We start from the raw sequence: 15,869 nt of genomic DNA, 5'->3' as shown, positions 1-15,869 counted from the left end.
ATGTCTTTTTGATAACATTAGCAGCATTTTGTAAATCTTTATGATATTTTCAGATTATTCATCTTAAATTGACCATATAGCTAAGTTCCATGTGTTTTTTCTAGTTAAAGTTTTGTTATTCTTATTTTGGGTTAGCATAGGTCAACGGAGGGGCTTAAAAGTTTAAACAATCCGCTCCTCTTTAACATTCTTTTTTCTATTTTTTATTCTTCCCATTCTGCCCCTATAGACTCGTCTAGGCATTGTTTATATGATGTCACTATTATTTAGCTAAGTTTGACGAGTTTAAACAATAAAATTTGTTCAGAGTTTTATATTTGATTGGTTAAATTTCTTAAAAATTAAGGAGAATAACATTTCTAAAGGATTAAACAAGTTGCACGCACATGTGATATTTTAAATATTGATGTGTCTTTTTCACGTTTTAACACACTTCATTTTCATCCAATCGTTGTAGCTCTCATTCCCAACACTCCCACCTCTCATTATGCCTAAATTAGATAAAAAATAATTTTAGAATAGTATTTTTTACTAATGCCCCAAACATAAAAAAGTAAATAAGAAATCTTTTGTTTTTGAAAAATATTTTTCTTATGATAAAAATTTGAAGCTAAAAAAGTATTTTCCGTTACCGGGAATCGAACCCGGGTCTCCTGGGTGAAAGCCAGATATCCTAACCGCTGGACGATAACGGATTGTTGTTGATTTTATGACAAAATATATTTATAAATGAAAGTTGATTTCATAGAGATGAAAGTACAAATGGCTGATACAGAATCAGAAAATGTGTAACATTAACAAACCAAAAAAAACCCTCATTTTCAAATTTAGAGTTGGAGTTGTAGAATATTTAGAATTTGAATGTACTTTTTTTTAAATATAGTTATATTCTTTTTAAAACTAATAAAAGTCGATTGAATTAACTAATTTACTTCAAACATACGATCAAGTTTGTTTTAAATTAGTAATATCTCAAATAGATAGTCACATAATGTCATAAATTAGATTCCATACAAGCTACTAAATTCAAATAAATATGTTTTCATTTTATTTGAAAATTTGAAATTAGAGTTAAAGATAAAGTTGTGTTTTTTGTTATAAATTTCCAAATAATTGTATGTATTTTTTTTAAAAAAATGAAATATGATTTAAATGGAATCATATTTATAAAAATAAAAACATTAGGAAATTTTAAAAAAAAATATATATAGTGAAAGTGAAAATAATATTTATGTCAAACAGTAATTTTAAAGTAAAATAAAATTTTTAGAAAGTGAAAAATTCTCATTGTCAAATGGTCCTTAATATACAAATAAATTAATGATTGAAAATAGTGTCTAACAATTGAACTTAAAGGCAAATAAATTATTATGCTAGAAAAATTAATAAAATATCTATTAGCTAAAGAATTTCCAATAAATTAATAGTGCTTGCTCTCTCACTATTACAAGAAAATTAAATTGAATATTGTATCAAGATTCGAATTGCAAAAAATGCTTTTGAAGAAATTTTAAAGATAATTAAGAAACAAATTCTATTATATTCAAACAAGATAGATATATAATGAAACAAATCAATTTTCAACACAAACACATAATGTATTTATAATCACTTTTAACTCTAATTACAATTTACAAAGGAAATAATACATAGTAAGATGATTAGAAGTAACAATCAAAACTTCGACATAATCTACACAATCATTCTTTTTAATCCTTAAAATTTTTTTGAGCAATAATTAATTAAATATGACTCTAAAATAAAACTCTCTAATATTTTACTTAATCTAATAATATCAACTGAATCAATCATATTATAAAGTTATCATGGATCACAACAAATCAATACCCATTATAAAATAAAATAATAGAGTATAATAATATAAAATGAAGATGATTTTAAATCCTTTAACGTGTCATATAGGAGAAGAAATAAACTTGTGTGGCGATTTTTAAGGCATTACACTTGTCTTAAAGAGACAACAATAAGTGTGTTGATGACATTATTTCATCTTCTTGTCTGTTTATATTACATAAACTCCTTACCTATTACCTATAAATCGAATGATGAAAGACTACAAGTTTTAAGAATGATTAACGCAATAAAATTAGCAAACAGAGCACAAGTACCACCCTCTGTTTTGTCATACCATATTGCTCGAAATAATTCAGACATCAGATTTGTAACCTCTGCTGGACAACCAGACAACAACAACATGGATCAAACTAATAAGAAACCTGAACAAGACAAAGTTACGTAAGTTTCCTTTTTCTATTTTTCCACTTAATGAAGCTGTACGTTAGTTAATTGTCATTAGATTCAGCGGCACCCAACCCACCTTCCTCAGGTGGTGCACTTGCATCCGTTAACTTTGAAAAAAAAATCAAAAATTATATATATATATTGAGAAACTAATTAAGATATAATTAACAATACACTCCTGAAAAGCATATGAGTGTGTCATCATGCTACTATTACTGGATCTACACCCAAAACTTGGGTAGACTTGGGTTCGAATCCAGCTACAGTGTTTATTTTTACTTTTTATTTTTATTTTAAGTTTATCTTAGAGCTCATAATTGAGGTAAGGTAATATTGGTGCATTCAAAATTTTCAAATTTTGGGTTTGCTTCTGATTAGATTCAATATTAATATAGTGTATAGGCTTGAGAGATATTTATAAAGAGGGTTAGTTGTCACAAAAAATAAATACCTATTTAGCAATAATTAAGCTATTGTCGTCAACTAATTTGGTTGTAATTCAAAAAATATATCGTCCATTTTTTTTGGTTGAGTAGTGATAATAATAATATGTATGTACTTTATAATGGATTGAAGGGATACGATGTCAAGTAGCTATGGAGATGCATATGCAACAAGATCAGATGAAGAAGGTTTTGGAGGGATTTATGGTGGAAACAAAGAGGATGAAGAAAATATTAAACATGGCAAAGCCCCTGGTATTAATTTATTAAATACATGTTTACTCTCTTTTAAAGTGTTCATATATAATTTGCTGATTTTAATTTTATTGATTTTCATATAGAGTATGAAACTAAACAAGGAAGTGAAGTCAAAGAGAGGGAGAAGGCTCGTAATCAGCCTTGATTTTTTTTGCCATAACTCATTATCTTAAATATATATGTACTACTTTTTCCTAGCTAGTATATATGTACTAAGGTTTAGTACGAGACGTTTAATTTCGTTGTAATGTATTAAGGAACGTTTAATATTTCATTGTTATGTGTTTTTTCTCCCCAAGGTTTAAACTAAACAAGAACGTTTAATAATTCTCCCCTAACAAAATCTCTTTTACTATAAGTGAATTCTGATTAAGTCAGAAGATTTTATAAATAATCAATTTGGTTGCGCTGAAATGGTGTTGAAAACAAAGTTCATACGGTGAGTCATCCGCGCCACAACAATTTTTAAGTGCACTTTATCTTGCTTAAAACCGTCTCTGCTGAGGTGGATTTGATTAGACTCGGATTGCCATATGTCATCTCCTAATAGGTCAAATCCAAGAATGTACATTATATATATTGAGTAGTGCATGGAGAGTTTATAAGTGAGTCCTAAATTGAATTAGAGACAACAACGAACGATTTCATATATATATATATCCAACACCAACACCAACACTGTTGTGTCAGCGGCATACATACATACAATAAAAAGAAAGAAAAAAGTAATCATCTGTTCTAAGATGAAATAACTTATCAATATTGGAGCAGCTTTAGCTAGCCAATTATTTGATCATTCATACATAAGAAACTGTACAGAACCAAATAAAGTGAAGTGGTGGATCATCATATTCAAGAAATAATTTCTTCAATAATAACTGTTGGTAACATCATAATATATAGTTTGTTTTCTACTTTTTGGTCAAAATGTTGCTAGTATTAATATTGACATTATATTTATCAATGCAACACAATTTTAATTTCCACCAAAAGTTGGACCGGATGTTTGGCACTATTGGTGAGTGGGTAACGAGGTTGATTTATACAAAGGCAGATGTACCCTTTCAACAATAGATTCGTTCAATGTTGAAAAGTTTTAATTCGTTTGATTTTAAATTCTGAATTCGCCCCTAGGGATTTGGGTAAAACATTCGAGATTTATGTATCCAACCGAAAAGGTCAAGTAATGACATTTGTTGGTGATTCATCATATGCATGCCGCAGATCATTACCGTTTTTCGCTAGGTTTCGGGCTAGAGTCTCTGACTATGAAAAATATTTTGTTATGCAATACTTTCTTCTAAAATGGGCCTTATACGACAAAAATCTGGATTATTTAGTTATTTAGTTAGGATTTCAATGCAAGTATGTAATACTGTATAAAAATTCAATGAGTATTATTATAACTCCTAATCATAAACAAAAAAATTTAAAACATTTTTTTATTAGTCTAACTAAAAAAGAATACTATATTTTAGATCCGAAGAAAGACATTTTACTCCTCACCAAAACGCACATAAATATACTAAATAGGCCACTAGTTTTTTGTCACAACACTGAACAGAAGGATTTTGATTGATCCACCATACCATAATGTGCACAGTGTTATGTTCAGCTGCAAACAAGTAAAAGAAAGAGAAAACACTGTAGAGAGAATATCATTTTTCCAATGAAAAGCATCAACAAAATTTTGATGAAGTGTCACTAATTATGGCCCAGAATGAAATGAAACAAGCTAAATAGCAGCAAACTTTCAGTTGATAAAGTGAATTAGTGGATCATCATATTCAAGAAAGTATATATTGTACACTTATATCGACCAGGATTGCAGTGAAATAACAAGTATTTAACTAAAAGTATTGAGTGAGCCTTGCTAGGTAAAAATGTACATCTTTGTGAGAGAGTGTTTTACGCTCAATTGAAACTTTCAATTCTAACACAAATTAAAATTTAATCAAGCTCTAATATAAGTATTGAACATCGATGGACTGTGAAATAAAAGAAAATATTTGTACATTGTGATTTGTGAAGCAGTCTTATTAACAGAAAAAGGGAATGTTAAGAGTACTTTTTAGTCAATCTATTTGACTGATCATCAAAAGAGAAATTAAAGTTAAAGTAAGTAAGTAGTAGTGTTCTGCTACTAAAAGAAGGAAAAGCTACTTAGCACAAACATAGAATGAACTCATTTTTGACTCCAACTCTTTGAAAGATATATGGACCAAAAAGAAAACCAACTGATAAAAGAAACAATTTGTTGTAGGACAATAACTATCATATCAGTACCATAACATCATCTCGTCTCATTAAGTATATAACTTTCACTTAATTAAAATGCATACTTTTGGTCCCTTAATATCTCATAGCTATATTGTATCTCATAATTTATAAGTGGCCAATTTGGGAAAGATGATGTGTACACAATTTTATATCCGTCTTGCGAACATTGATGGATCTAGGATTTCTAAATCCTAAAACTTGGTTGTACCACTAAAAAATATATTTAGTACGAATTGATCCAGTGTAAAAACTCAATCTTCAATTAAGTGCACACATTAGTTTTCTTGTAGCATGAGTGTCAACATATAATATTATGCTAAATTTAGAGAATATATACATAAAATACTTCGTTTTGTAGAGAAATCATGGATTCACGTGCTGTCTATAAATTCAGCCATTATTAAAAAATCATTATTTTCTATTGAAATTTTGCATTCGAAAAAGTTCAATGACTATATTCCTACAAATATTTTGATTGAATCGATGAAAAAAGAAAGTGAAGCAGTGTTTTCACAAGAAAAAATAAGAAATTTTTTCACTATTTCAGCGAGAATCTATTTTCGAGTGAGCTGATTCGGTGGGAAATGAGTGAGTAAATCAAGTTTCATAACAAAAATTTCCCATTAGTTCGTGGTAAGAAAAATGATTATTTCTAGCTAGTAGTAGGCCTGCCGGTAAAGGTAGAGTCTATTTATAATAAATCCCGACTCAAATAAAACATATTCCTTCTGTTTTTATTTACTTGTCCATTTTTTACTTGACACATTTATTAAAAAAAAAAATTGACATATTAAGCTATTTTACCCTTATTGATTGATAGAATTTCAAAATCAATTCATTCATTAATTTATTTTTATCTTTTTTAAAAATATTAACTTTCTAAATAAATTGAGGATATAATAAATAAATAATTCTTATATTTTCTTAATTTGTCAAAAATGATAAGTAAAAAGGAACATCAAGTATCGTAATCAAATATGAAGGAGGAAAATATGGTAAGTAAGCATGCTGACAGACAATAGTGTAGATGATTAGACAGTTTTTAGCAAGTAGCATATATTAAGCTCAAATTTGAAAGAACAATGTAACACATCAATAATTAAATAGTTTAGCATTGAATATTAATTTGTTAAAATATTCATAAGTAGAAGGATCAAAAAGCGCACATTTCAAAGTATTAAATGTGCTTAACTATATATATCATAACGATCAAAACAAGAATTAAAACAAAAAAAAAAAAGCAAAATTCTCTTTTCCTTTTTTTCCTTTGCTTGAATTTTTTTAAAACTTTAAAAATGAATAATGTTGCCTCCATCATCATATCATAATCTTCTTTTCCTTTTTTTTTTTTTCTTGTCTAATCAACAATGCTGAGATGCTAAAAATGGCCAAAATGAAATTGCATTATCAGAATCACGATCATCATGATCTTCAATAAACCTAAATTCATGATTTCCATAAGGTGATGTGTAACACGGCATTTTCTGTCCTTGTGAATTATGAACCCACGATCCGTTTATCGTATGTTGTGTACTGCTCTCCATTCCGATTCCACCTGCGTTACCATTAGCCGCGGCTGCTGCACTAGCTCTCCTCTCTTCTTTTTTAAATCGAATCCCACACGCATTACAAAGTGACTGCACCACACCATATAGTTCAATTTAGTATATATGAATAAAAAATTCGTTACAATAAGCATATAAAAAATATATTTACCTTAGGTCCTCTAGGACCATTTCTCCATAAAGGTGTAGAAGTAGTGTCACAATTAGCACATCGACGGGCTACAAGTGGGTCAGCGTTGTTGCTACCCGAATTAACGTTGTTACTACCACGACCAGATTTGTGATGATGAGTCGATGAAGTATGATTTTTGTTCTGTAGAATATTCCAACATTTTGACATGTAAGAAGAAGAACGACGTTGTTCATGAGTCGTCGTTGACGACTCATGAACTCGCTTTTCATCATTGGTAGTACTAAGACGAGTGGAAGGTGTACCTAAGGAGAGAGTACAATCAACTGAAGACGAAGAAGAAGAAGGAGAAGAAGCGAAGGAATACATGTTTTCGGAATAATTTTCATCTTTTTGATACTCATGATGAGTACTATAGAACATTGAGTATGCACAAGTGTTGTTATTTTCATGACCGTAATACAAATTGCAACTGCACGGACCACCATGACAATAAGCGTTACCACAACTATTCATCGTGATTGTTTTTGTCTATGAAATTGAAATTGAGAGAAGAGAGTTTTGTGTAGCCTTTTGTAGTGTACAAAAGAGAGGGAAGATATGGAGTAAGTGAGGTAGTTTATTAGCTTTATATAAGCTACTAGTAAACTTTAGTGTATAGTAATTAATTAATTAAACAAATACACGTCAGCAAGTCCACGTTGTCGTCAAATGTGGTCTACAACGTTTTTTTTTTTTTTTTTTTTTTTGGATTCTTTGTTTGCAGATGAATGAAGAGGTGGGGACCCAGATTAATGTGAACAAGTCAGAGAAAGAGATAGATGGAGAAGTTAAAGCAAAAACTCAAAGTGAGAGTTCGACTGAAGAAGAGTAAAGAAGAGACTTAAGTTCTAGTAGATGTTGTCGAGTACTCTTTTCGTTTCAATTTATTTGTCTAATTTTAGATTCGTAGAATGTATTTAAATATTCTTTAATTTTTTGATCGAGATATTTTTTTTGAAACGAATTAGAACAAAATTATGACAAACCAATTGAAAGGGAGATAGTATAATTGCATAGTTTAAGTGGCAGTGGTCTCTATATTTAGCAATACCTGAGTATTACTGGCAGATCTATCATAGCAGAATTCGAATTATTTGTTGGGATTTAACTTTTTGTGTAGTGATTAGTGTACTGTTTACTTATAATATCAGATTAATATATAATTAATAAGCAATATATGTACAAGTAACTGGCGTTACTATTTGAATTTGGTAAATTAGAAATGCAGTAAATTACGATATGTTAAAATATACTGATAAATAATATAAAAATTCTTTACACATCGATATAATGTGTATTCTATACTATGTATTATACAAATTAAACACAACTATTATATATAACTGAATAGGTAACTTTAACTCAAATAATATTTTTTTGAAAATTAAACTACATATAATTAATAACATGTCATATTTGAATACATAAAGTTAATATTTTTGATCTTATAACCAAATAAAGAGAGGAGATAAATTGGTCAAAAGAAAGACACGTGACAATGAGGAACAGTCTTCCATGGATCTGCCTTCTCCGATCACGAGGCCACCCAATATCTGTCGGTATCCATATCTCCGCCCCGACCCAACTCACGTCACGACGGATGGTTCCTTTAGCTTGTACCAACAACACAATGACATTTCTATGCCCCTCATACATGGGTATATCGTTAATTATATCCTAATTTATGTTAGTTTCTCAAGATACATATACATAATTTTTACCAAATTAACAAGTGCATACTATATAAATGGGTCCACCTTTGCTACAGGATCCATTTGGGAATTCCGCTTCCAACAAAATTAAAAATTATACTTAAAAATCGAACGCAAAGACCATTGCTATCAATCTAAAGTTTATGTGATGCAAACTTGTAGCATAGATTTTGTTCCATTCCGAGGTTGGTAGGTAGGTAGATAATTGAAGAAATAAATTGACACAAGAAATATAAAAGTAGATATGGAAGTGATACTTATGAGAGTAAGTTTCCTAACACTGAATTGCACCATTCCTCCTATCATAAAAATTAGGTACACATCACAAGAACAATCAGTTTTACAGTTTCTGGCATTGCATGTCCATTACTCAGTAACCGTACCCTCAATTCACGTGATCAACTACTCATATTCAAATATACCTAATCTTATTCTTAATTTCCTATCCAACTTATAACCTACAAATTTATTTATTTATTTTCCTAAGTGAAAATACTATTACTTTCGTCTCGTATTAATTATTAATTTTATTTTTTCACATTTTAAAATAAAAAGTACTTTTCACTATTATAACATATCTTTTGCTAAGAAATTGTATTTTATTTGAGAACAAGACTAAGCAAATAATCATATTTCAAGAACGTTTAATACTAAGAGTAAAATGAAATAAAAATAATTAATTTCATCTTTATTTTATAAAATGACAAGTAAATTAAGATAAATATATATGTTTTAACTTCGACAACTAATATGGTACGCGTACGGAGAGAGTAACATGATTAACTTTTTTTTTTACTTTTCATCCGGTGTTTGGTGTCTATATTGACTATATTCAGTCTGCACACATGGCTAATCATTAGGAGGTGGTGCTTCCAGCAAAATTTTCTTCATATCTAGAATTTGAACCTAAAACTTTTAATTAAGGGTGGAACAATCATACACCACAACCATGTTGGTGATTAAAACTTAATTTCAATTAATGATGCAATTAAGTAAGTTAAAATATAAAATGCATTGGCAATTGTGGATGGTGGGCAAAAAAAGAAGGGATACTCTGGCAATCATCAAAGCAACATGTTTCTTTCTTTCATCAGAACTAAGAGAGAGCAAAATCTTTGACTCAGAAGATGCAAACTTAGAATGGTAAAAAAGGGAGGAAAACAAAAAAGAAAAGGTGTACCCACCCACCCTCTCTCTCTTTAAAAATAAAAAAACTATATATTATAATAATAATTTGGTACTCTACCCCACAAGTGTAATGATGATGGAAATGGGGTCCAACGAAATTAGAAACAAAAACTTCCCTCAAGAATATCGATAACAAGATTCAAAAAAGGGTTAGAGAATAAAATGATCTTGAGATTGGCGTCCCCTTTGCTCGACAAACAACAAGACCAGACCAGACTTGCCATTCACTTTCCAAAATATGCTCTATCAACTATATATTATAATCTTTTCATTTACCCAATAATTTTTATTATCATCACTACCATACACTATAAACGTTGCATGGTATAACACCCCCCTCCCTCCCACCCCCCACCTACTCATGTCACACCAATATTTTATCATATTACGAGTTTAAGTTATATACATTATCTATTTAATTATATTCTTAAAAATATCATCATCAGGCTATTTTAAAGATATTTATATATTAGTCTCCTTAAAATATGAAATTTGTAATCTTAAAAATAATATAAATTAGATCCTGCCACATGTAAAAATGATCTAATATTATAAAAAAAATTTATAAAAAAAAATGCATATAACTGAAACTCTTACCATACCTACAATTTCTATTCCACACATAAAATGCACAATGTAGTAGCATGGAAAAAGGGAGTAGCATATATATTTTTTCGTTATTTTTTACTTGTTCAGTTTGGACTTTACACGTCTTTTAAGAAATAATGATTGATACTAATATTTTATCACATGGATATTTATATTATTTAATGTTTAGTATTAGATCTTAAAAATTAATTAATATTAAAAATAGCACATCAATTTTTTTTAAAAAAAATACTAAATATGACACGTAAAATTTAACACTAGATAAAGATAGGGTCAATGCAAATGAGTATAAAAGTAGTATCATCAGTCAATAGAAATGAAATCTAATAATACGGTTTTTAATGTAACTCTGGGATTTGATTAATCATGGAAGCCAATTACCCCCCACGAACGCCTCCATAATTCTCACATTCTTTGAGGCTAACAAATATGCTCACGCTTCCTCATAAATCATCATACATTACAAATCTACCATAATAAAACTATATATTATAATATAAAAATAAGTATAATACAATGACCATCATCTTACGTGGCATCTTCGATTTTGTGGGTCCATCTAGTCCTAGCTATAATCCTAATATTAAATATCTCCCTAATTATAGTCCTAAATTATCCAACTTTGCTCCTTCATTATTTTTACCGACCAGTTTAAGGTTAAATCATTTTTACTATCACATCATTTAAAAGATATCATTTCTTAAAATCTGAATTTAAATATAAAATATATTAGTTACTACATCAAACATTTTTTTTTATGATGATACCTTTTTCTTTTTTATATGCAATATATTACTTAAACTCATAAAAAAAGGATATATTAATCAATGGGTTTTTATCTTTATATACAAATATTTTTAACAATATATATAATAATCACTATCAAGAGCAGATCTGGGGGTAGTGTTCATCTCAATCCCTTCGACAAGAAATTACATTGTATACATAAGGTATTTTAAATTGTTTTTAGTGTATATATAAAAATTTTGACTCACCTCAACACAAAACTAGATGTTGACTTAATGGTTTAGGAGTTTTATTGATCACTATAATTTTTATTTAATTTGTTAAGAACAATTATTGATGGTTACTTCCTTCGATCTGTTCATGTTTACTTGTTCATGCTTGAGTTTGACATATCCCTTAAAACAATAAATAAAATAATATAATTATACTATACTATCCCTAATTATTATATGTTGAAAAATGAATTAAAAACAATTATAACTACAAAATTATAAAATGGTAAATATAATCTTTTAGATGGACGGAGGACCTTATTGAGTAAAAAATTCTCTTAAATATAATATAATATAAGTGTATAAAGATAAAGTTCTCATGATTACACATTAAACCCGTGCCATACGTAAATAATAATTACTACTAGCCATTTTGAAATTCCCCCGTTACACTTTGAATATTTGCATGCATGAACTAATTATCCAACTATCCAATCCATGCAAATAAACTAAGAGAAAAAGCACACAAACAAAATCTGCATATTAAAAAGATTTTGAATACCAAGATTCAAATCTAGATTGATTACTACATACTACTTTATATGCTACAAACGACGAAAAGAACAGTGTCTAAATTCTAAAAAAAGAAGAGAACTATATTATACTATATAGTATATTATAAAAAAAAAAAAACACAAAAGGAAAAGGTAACGTACATTCCTCAAAAGCAACAAGATACAACTGGAATGAATCTCACTTGCCCAGTTTATTTTTAGCTTTTTATGTCTTATAGGACTAAGTTTTCGATTGGTCAATTGGTTAGAGTAAAGAGAAAAAAAGTGATCGATAACAACCCCCAAAAAAAATATGCAAATTTGTAATAAAGAGAGGAACACTTGATAAGATAACCTATATAGAAAGTTATTTAGTAAGTTTCTGATCTGGTCTGGTCAACAATATAATGTGTTATATTTATTATTATTATTACTACTTTCCTCTAAAGAATAAATACTGTAGCCTCTTATTGTCTCCTATGAAGGGTTCTAGTCTTGTACCCAAAGAAAACTAAGATTTACCTTTTTTTTTTCTTCCATCCACTCATTATATACGTTTTGTCTGCCTTGTCACTACCCCTAATTCTACCTTTTTGCCACCCCATATTTTATTATTTTTTAATAACATAAGTTCGGGGTATATTTGTCCTTTTTCCCTTCATGGTATATATTGGAGAGTTTTTTCTTTTGGACGGATAGAGGTATTTTAAGACCTTTTAACTTTGGTGGAGTTTTTTATAATACACTGATAATACGAGTTAAGGATAAGGGGGTGTCATATATGTATGAGTATTTAATGTCATGTTTTGGGTGTTTAATTGCGGTTATGTGATAATTTCTATAATTATCTGTAAATTCATAAGCTTGTTTTGAATAAATTGAGTGATTATTGTGTTAATTGAGTATATGTTTCAGATCACTTTGAATATCACGTACACTTGATGATAATTATATTACATGAACTTCTTTTCTACATTATGTGAGCATATGAAATTTATATCTGATCCAACAAACATGGTTATTTACTGATGTAATTTATGACAGATGGGATCTAATTTTGGATGGGTGATGATATTTTTTATTTTTCTCAACTGAAATTTAAGTCCAAACATAACTTTAATTTTTTAATATTTTCTTAACTTTAACTTTAATTTTTTCCCCAATATAATATTTTCCAAACACTTGTACGTAAGAACTATTACTTCACTTACAAGACAACCATACTTAACCTTTTATCTATAAAATAAAATAAAAACATGCAATATCTCACAAGAGAAAACATAGATTAGTCTTTTTTGTGCGATAATTTTGTAGGCAAAAGAATTGGAAACAGAGGTATCGGGTTCAAATATGGGTATGCAATTGTTATTATTAAGGAACGTTTTACCTTTAAATGTAAAAGTTTTTGAAGGCAAATATTTAATTAGTCGAGTCCCAATACAGCTATCTACCAGGCACTAAATGATACTCCCTCTGTCCCTAATTACTTGTCCACTTTTGAATTGGCACACCTATTAAGAAATTAATTAATGACATAGTGAGTTTACCATTTTACCCCTATTAATTATGAAGTGGATGAAAAGTTCTACATTTTTCAAAGTAATTAGTCATTTAATTGAGGGTATAATAGATAAAAAAAAATTTGTTCTTTCTTGATTTGTCAAAATGGACAAGTAATTAGGGATAACTATAAAAGGAAAAGTGGACAAGTAATTAGGGACAGAGAGTAATAAAAAAAATTGAAAAGAGGAAAAGAAAAGAAACCAGGGTTAACACTAAATTTATTTTGTCTTATTTTTTCTAATAAATAAAAATTTCTGGTAAAGTGTGGCCGACAATCGGCATTTAGGTGGTAATATATTTATTTAAATAAAAATGGTGATAATCACTATAAAAATCCTCTGGAAGACATAATAATATAATAAAGAGGCAACATCCTGAGTATATTCTCGTGGTCTCTTCTTGTTATATGTGTAAGATTTGTTTCCTTTTGATCTATGAATTAATTTACCTTGAAGTTATTAAAAAATTAAACGATCGTCTACCCTACTTAATAGAATAATACTTATGTAATTAAACTAATTAATTTGGCTAGTCTAACACTTTACGTTTTCTTAAGTCATGTAATATGCCACATGATTTTGTTAATTTTCAATGTTTACTTTATATTTGCTTATATAGTGGCACTCTCTCGCAAGTTTGAAATTTATTTTGATCAAAAACATTTTTTTAATACACAAAGGGCACTACTACTTAACTTGTGGTAAATGGACAAGGATTTTCCATAAATAAATATAGGTTGGGCTTTATTAATAATCTACGGTTATGATTTAGGTATTTACCACTTATAGCGAGTGTTTGAGGGGTCAGACGAAAATTTTTTTGAGGTAACAGATGATTATGTATATTTGTTGTATTCATATGCATTGTATCCGACGAATACAACAAAAATATTTTGGATTGTGTTCATTCGCTTCAGTTTCACTTGTATTCATTCGCTCTACTGTATCAATTGTTACCAATTTGTATCACGTGTATTCATTCACTCTAATGGTGGTATATACCAACATGTACAATCATAATGGATATAGTCACGATAGATTGTATGTATTCACTCAATTTCGCTTGAGTAAGGCAAAATACAGAAATACAAGAGTGAAATGCTTGGGTGTATACAGGGATACAAGCAACAATATACATTGTACAATCAAGGCAAAATATAAAAAATGTAGTGATTGTTAAAAGTTTCCTTATTTATAATACATAAATACAAGTGAATTACAAAAATACATCAAGGATCTACAAGAAGTTTTAGAGGTGCAAAATCAAGGTGAAAATATAGAGATTTACCGAAAAATATCCTTCAAAATACAAAATACAAGTGAAAATACAGCGAGAGGCAAGTAAGAGAGAGACGAGAAAAAATATTCTATAAAAATATAAAATATAATTAAGAATTGTTATTTTCTAAGAGTGTAGTTATGAATAATAAATATAATGTATATATTAGGTATATACCATGTTCTTAATGGATTCATTTACCCAAGTGTGCTCTTGAGGCACAAGAGTAGCCTAACTAATGGGCCAAATAAGGCCTGTATTAAAACGGGTCATTTGCATATTTTCCCTATTTTGTGTTGATTTTTATTTTTTTGTTTCTCAAGGTAAATAATTTTTTTGAAAGGTATAAATTTGTATTTTCGTATCATAGTATCTTTCAGGTTACGCTTCGTGTCATTAAATAATTTATGTCTCGCTATGCATAAGTTTGATTTTCAAGGGCAAAAATTTAATACAAGTTCATTTGAAGTGCAAACTTGCAATTAATCAATTTTAAACAAGGGAAAATTACAACAAATGCATTTGGGTGATCTAGTTCACAAAATATATGCACAATGTATAGGTTGTATATACTTACACTAAATACACCTATACTATATATACATACAATATACATTACTAGTGTATATATTATGTACTCTTCAGTCATTTTAATACATATTTTGTAAACTAGTTGACCGAACTGTATATATTAGTAGGTATCCCTTTAAACACATGTAAGTACCAACCCTAATACTTTTCAATGGTAGTATCCTAAATATATATAAAAATACATTTATCGTAGCAACAATTTACCAATTTGCTAAAAAAAAATTAACGCCACTCCTTCATCAGTGAAATTACACCAAATGACCTTGAAAATTGGTCATTTTGAATATGCTTGTTCGTGTGGAAACCTTCAAGGTCAAAAGTCAAACTTGTTAAACTTGAAAGTCACCTATTAAACAAGCGAAGTCAAAAGTTCAAGACCATTCATTTCCAAAGTTACTTCATTTCCTCTACTATTTTGAAAGTTGACAACAAATA

At 28.8% G+C, this 15,869-nt stretch overlaps 2 protein-coding genes and 1 non-coding gene across 3 annotated transcripts; 1 reads left to right on the top strand and 2 right to left on the bottom strand.

Annotated features, from left to right (window-relative positions):
- Positions 1–623: 623 nt before the first annotated feature.
- TRNAE-UUC (transfer RNA glutamic acid (anticodon UUC)) lies at positions 624–695 on the bottom strand. Its single transcript has one exon. It is a non-coding gene; the product is annotated as a tRNA-Glu (tRNA).
- Positions 696–1,996: 1,301 nt separating this feature from the next.
- Positions 1,997–3,108, top strand: LOC125825193 (uncharacterized). Its single transcript, XM_049504526.1, has 3 exons — positions 1,997–2,256; positions 2,839–2,960; positions 3,047–3,108. The coding sequence occupies exons 1-3, from the start codon at positions 1,997–1,999 to the stop codon at positions 3,106–3,108; spliced, it is 444 nt and encodes a 147-aa protein (XP_049360483.1).
- Positions 3,109–6,604: 3,496 nt separating this feature from the next.
- Positions 6,605–7,454, bottom strand: LOC125825244 (GATA transcription factor 19-like). Its single transcript, XM_049504592.1, has 2 exons — positions 6,960–7,454; positions 6,605–6,880 (listed from the first exon to the last, which is right to left on the bottom strand). Exons 1-2 carry the CDS (start codon positions 7,452–7,454, stop codon positions 6,605–6,607), a joined length of 771 nt encoding a protein of 256 aa, XP_049360549.1.
- Positions 7,455–15,869: the final 8,415 nt, after the last annotated feature.

Source organism: Solanum verrucosum, unplaced genomic scaffold (genome assembly GCF_900185275.1).
Source record: "Solanum verrucosum unplaced genomic scaffold, falcon-dt-bn FXZP01000113.1, whole genome shotgun sequence".
Lineage (NCBI taxonomy): Eukaryota > Viridiplantae > Streptophyta > Magnoliopsida > Solanales > Solanaceae > Solanum > Solanum verrucosum.
This window is presented reverse-complemented; position numbering and strand designations above follow the sequence as displayed.